Genomic DNA, 5,359 nt, shown 5'->3' with positions numbered 1-5,359 from the left:
GGGGCGCGCTCGGGAGTCTAGAGGAAACAAAAGCGCGAGAATCGTCGAGGAAAGTTCCCGCGCGCCTGGTGGCCCCGACTAGTCAGCGAGAAAGGCCGATCGTCGTCCTCATCACATCGTCTTTTGTGCGCTGTAAAAGCCTGCCGCAGATCAGTCGTCGCCGCGATGCGTAGCTTCCACGCGGCGAGTTAATGTCGTCTTCTCAAATTCACGCGCTCCTCCCCTCTATTTATCCTGGAGCTACCGCGCCTAGCCGCATTCACCACCGCCGTCCCCCCTCTATCTCCATTCTTCTCTCGTCGAAAAGGCCTCGGCTCCTCCAATGGTGAATCGTTTCCCCGATGACGGCGCGGCGAACAATGGCTTCAGTCGGTGGTCCCTCCACCAGTGGGAGGGGCGGCTCCTGTACATGGCGGGCTACACGGCGCCGCCGGACTTCCGCGCGCCGGGAGGTTGGCGGCTAAGCGCGGGAGGCGTGCCGATTCCGCCGCCGCCGCAAGGCGACGCCCTGGTGCCGGAGATCGAGGCAGTGCTCGCCACCATGAGCGACGAGCAGCGCGCAGAGCTGCGCTTCTTCCTAGAGAACTACGAGGTGTGGATGCATTTCTTCCGCGACAGGTACGACCGCGAACTTGCCGCGTACGACGGCCCTTCCCCACCTCCCGCGTGCAACAATGCCGCCGGCCACCGCCGCTGGTGGAGTGCACGCTCGAGAACGTCCTCACGCACATCAAGGGCGGCAACTTCCCCGTGTTGGGGATGCCGCCGCCGACGGTGGTGCCTTCCATGTCGTGCCGACACGAAAGCTCCTGGATGCCGCGGCGAATGGCGTCGTCCTCCTCGTCGAGCTCGGCATCAAGGTTGGCCACGCGTTCATGCGGATCGGCGTCTCCTGGCCAAGGTTCCAGCCGTTGGGGAGCCCCCGGCCAGAGCAACAGCTAGCAGGCGCAGCCACCCGAGGACGACGACGACTCTAGCGACGACGGCAACGACTACTCGACGTTCTACCCCCATTTTGGCATGTAGAACGTCGTGTTTTTACGTTTAATTTATATTCCCTCTAGCCAAATTCGAATATATTACGAATTTGGCTTATACATGTACGAACTCGTCTATATATGTTAAATATCTCTAAATTTAGGCTAAGTTTGAACGTATTTCGTCTTGGTCCGTTTGAATTCGCCATTTCACCTTCATTCCCCTAGTCTCGCAGCTGGGAAACTAGGTCTCCGAAATTTACATCCATCCAGCACTATTTAGCGCCGGATTTCGGCCTGGGAGCCCAAACGACTAGAGGTGCTCTCATGATGGTCCTGGTCCTGGGTTTGCCATACATGCTTAGATCCTCCTCCACGTTCCATAAGAGCTTAATATACTTGGTTTATATTTTGGTATTTGTATCATTTTTTTCAGGGTTCTCCTCACCTTAGAGTTTTTTATCCTTCGCCGCTGATGCCACGTGTCTTTTTTTTTTTTGGTATGGATGTCGCGCTATCAACTTGCCATTTATATTACAGCGACAAAAATAAACCAGGCAAACTCTTCCGAGAGTTCTAAAGCAACATCTTTGCATAGTGTAACACAGCAAAAAGTTTGCGGGGTATTTTTTTTTCTGTCTTTGTTAAGTATGTTTTGTACTCGGCAAAGACGAAACTACAGCGCTGAGATGGCACAGACTGAAGTTGTCTCAGTTCTATGAGGCGATAATACCCTTTTGATCTCCCGGAGCTAAGGCTCCTGCTATTAAAAATCGAAAATTGACAATAAAATTGAAAATATAGAACATATCGTTTTGCTGATTCGCGTGACTGAGAATTAGCTTTATTGTCAGTTGACTTTTTAACCATATGATCGCAATTTGTTTGTGCTAGCATTAGTTGTAATATGAGTTGCAACTGAGTTTTTTTCTAGTTGTAAATATAGTTGCAACTGAGATTTTTTTAAAAAATATCAGATTGCCCCGCGATTCGTGTTAGTCATGAATTGCAACATGGCTTGCAACTGCCCTAGATCGCCTGATTGCTATTCATGCTACCTCTGAGCTGCAACGTCGGTTGCAATTAGGGCTCAATAACATCTTAATTCTCTCAAAGTTAAAAATATTCCTAGATATGGGCTACAACCTACCCGCCCCGTACCGATTCAAACCTCTAGCGTGTGTATGATTAATCAGTTAGGTACCCAGTACCCACATATGACATATCCAAGCTGCAGCTACCAGGAACATTACCACGCTGGAACTAATCAACAACTGCTTCCACAAATTACTTTACTACTTAGTACTTAGAGACTTTAAGGTAGATCTCTGACTTTCCAGGTCCAAAATACTTCACCCGCAAGGCAGAACATAACTATAAGTAGCGCACTACAACGGCAAAGCATTTCCACACCGCCACTGCCACTGTCATCTGCCAAAAGATCGAAAACATCTCTATTTCCAATAGAAGTATTGAGCAAGCCCAACCACCTCCCACATGGACAAGATGAAGCAGACTGTCATCCTGTACCCCGGTTGCGATGTTGGTCACATTGCCCCCATGACCGAGCTCGCCAACATCTTCCTCAAGCATGGCTATAATGTCACCATGGTGCTCGTCGAGCCGCCCTTCAAGTCGTCCGACTCCAGCGCCACCGCCATCGAGCGTATTGCCGCCTCCAACCCGTCCATCTCCTTCCATGTCCTCCCGGCACTCCCTCTCCCAGACATGTTCGCCTCTGGCAAACACCCTTTCCTACTCATTCTTCAGCTCTTGCGCGATTACAACGAGCTGCTCGAAGCCTTCCTCCGCTCCTTGCCCCGGGAAAGCTTGCATTCCGTTGTCCTTGACATGTTCTGCAGTCACGCTCTCGACGTCTGCTTGAAGCTCGGTATCCCGGCATACACGTTCTTCGCCTCAAGTGCGTCGTGTCTGTCTGTCTTGACCCAGTTTCCTGCATTGATAGCTAGCAGGCAGACCGGCTTGAAGGAAATCGGGGACACGCCGCTTCATTTCCTCGGAGTTCCGCCGATGCCGGCATCTCATCTCATCAAAGAGCTACTGGAGCACCCGGAGGAGGAGATGTGCAAGGCAATGACCAACACCTGGAAGCGCAACACTGAGACGATGGGCGTTCTGGTGAACACGTTCGAGTCGTTGGAGACCCGGGCGGTGCAGTCACTTAGGGATCCTCTCTGTGTCCCCGGCCGGATCCTGCCTCCGATATATTGCGTCGGGCCGTTGGTTGGCATGGGCTCAAAGGATGACAATGGAGCGGCGAGCAACGAGTGCCTTAAGTGGCTGGATTTGCAGCCGGACCGCAGCGTCGTGTTCCTCTGCTTCGGAAGCATGGGCACGTTCTCCGTGGAGCAGCTCCGGGAGATAGCCGTTGGCCTAGAGAGGTCCAGGCAACACTTCCTATGGTCCGTGCGCACGCCGGCCGGAAGCCATGACCCGGAGAAATACTTGGAGGTGCGCCCAGAGCCGGATCTCCACGCGCTCATGCCGGAGGGGTTCCTAGAGCGGACCAAGGACAAGGGCCTCGTCATCAAGTCGTGGGCGCCGCAGGTGGATGTACTCCGGCACCGTGCGACTGGTGCATTCGTTACACACTGCGGCTGGAACTCGGTGCTAGAGTCTATCGTGGCGGGCGTCCCAATGTTGTGCTGGCCACTAGAAGCGGAGCAGAAGATGAACAAGGTGTGCATGATGGAGGAGATGAGCATCGCTGTGGAGCTAGATGGGTACATGGCGGGTTTTGTGAAGGCGGACGAGGTGGAGACCAAGGTGAGGTTGGTTATAGAGGGTGCAGAAGGGAGGCAGCTAAGGGCGCAGGTGGCTGCTCGCAAAGAAGAGGCGAGGGCGGCAATTGAGGAAGGGGGCTCGTCACGGGCATCCTTCGTCCAGTTTCTGTTGGATGTGGAGAATATCGGAGAGCAGATTGGTGAGTGATGTAACTTGCAATTTGCGACTGCATGAGTATGGTGCCAGGCCAAGTTGCGCGTCACAAAGTTATTATGTAAGGCTACTTTCAGTACGTCGATGAATAAGCATTTGAGAATGACACAAATCCTTAGCTATTGTAGATGTCATGGTCATACAAAACTTAAGAAGATCTTTGACATGTTTTTTTGTGTTAACGTTCTAATGCTTATTTGAATTCGAATTATTCGAGCATGCAATAAATGCAACTTAAATAATTTTATATAAACGTTTTGCAAAATAAGCTATCATGTGCACACGATGTACTAGCCTTTTTTAGTATTTCTCCGTCTAAAAGTAAGTGCCTCAGATTTATCAAATTATTATGTATCTATACAGTAAGAGATACGCCTAAATACATATAAATCTAGATAAATCTCGATTATTTATCATCGGACTGAAAAAACATCTTTTATCCCGGTTAAAGCTGCTCAAGGTATAGATCGGCATCGCTTGTGGAAACTACTTCGCCAGAACAAGTCAAGGCCCTCAAAAGTCTGCAGAGCCAAATACCCTCAAGCCAACCGATATTGCAACATCCATTTTCTCTGTACACCTGGATCAGGTAAAACCAGTTCCCGGAGCTCTGCTGCTTCGAAGCCACGAAGGGGTGCTGTGCTGCTGTCTCAGTTTTGAATTTTCCATGTGCTGAATGATTCCGGATCGGACCCACCGGGCTAGTATATGGGCTGAAGCTATTCGCTAGTTCAAAATCACTGTCCCACCTAGCTAATTTGTACTCGTTCCTACTCCCCTAGTCTCGAATTAATATATTTTAGTATTTATTCTAAGTGTAAGTTATTAAAATTTAACCAACTTCATAAAACAATGTATCAACACTCATGGCACTAACTTAGTATCCTAAATTCATTTTTTAACAGGGGTAGGGCGAAGAGGCCCTAGAAGCTTCATTGATGGAGGTGGGACAAAGTTACAACAAGGATTAGAAGAAAAACGGAAATTACGTCATAGCCCTTGCAATTTACTAAGAGGACCTCAAAATAAAACGTAGAATGCGTTCTGGCCCTCCTCCACTGACTCCATTGCCAACCTCGAAACAGCGGCCACCCGATCCAGCTCGGGGATGAAACCACTTGATCTGGAACTGGCGTTGAAGTGCTCCGCTGAAGCCCAAGATCCTCCCAAGTTGGAGGAAGAAGAAACCTCGGAGCCAGAGCTCCAGAGGCGCGGAGTGGCTGAAGGGAATATGCCCGAGAGGTAATAATAAAGTGGTTATTATCTTATTCCATGTTTATAATAGATGTTTATTTCTCATGTTAGAATTGTATTAACCGGAAACATTAATATATGTGTGTTTAATAAACAAGAAAAGGTTCCTAGTAAAGCCTCTCTTTTAACTAGCTCGTTGATTAACTGATAATCAAGGTTCCCTTATCATG

General features: G+C 49.6%; 1 protein-coding gene across 1 annotated transcript; it reads left to right on the top strand.

Moving 5' to 3' along the window:
• Positions 1-2,483: 2,483 nt before the first annotated feature.
• Positions 2,484-3,929, top strand: LOC124705857 (UDP-glycosyltransferase 88A1-like). The gene has a single exon (XM_047237553.1). It carries the CDS (start codon positions 2,484-2,486, stop codon positions 3,927-3,929), a length of 1,446 nt encoding a protein of 481 aa, XP_047093509.1.
• The last annotated feature ends 1,430 nt before the right edge of the window (positions 3,930-5,359 follow it).

This window comes from Lolium rigidum, chromosome 4 (assembly GCF_022539505.1).
Source record: "Lolium rigidum isolate FL_2022 chromosome 4, APGP_CSIRO_Lrig_0.1, whole genome shotgun sequence".
In the NCBI taxonomy this organism is placed as follows: domain Eukaryota; kingdom Viridiplantae; phylum Streptophyta; class Magnoliopsida; order Poales; family Poaceae; genus Lolium; species Lolium rigidum.
The sequence above is the reverse complement of the archived record's forward strand: the minus strand, read 5'-3'. Positions and strand labels throughout refer to the sequence as shown.

What these genes read in the sequence shown, in the direction of transcription:
- LOC124705857 (XM_047237553.1), top strand. Translation starts at nt 2,484, where the DNA reads ATGAAGCAGACTGTCATCCTGTACCCCGGTTGCGATGTTGGTCACATT.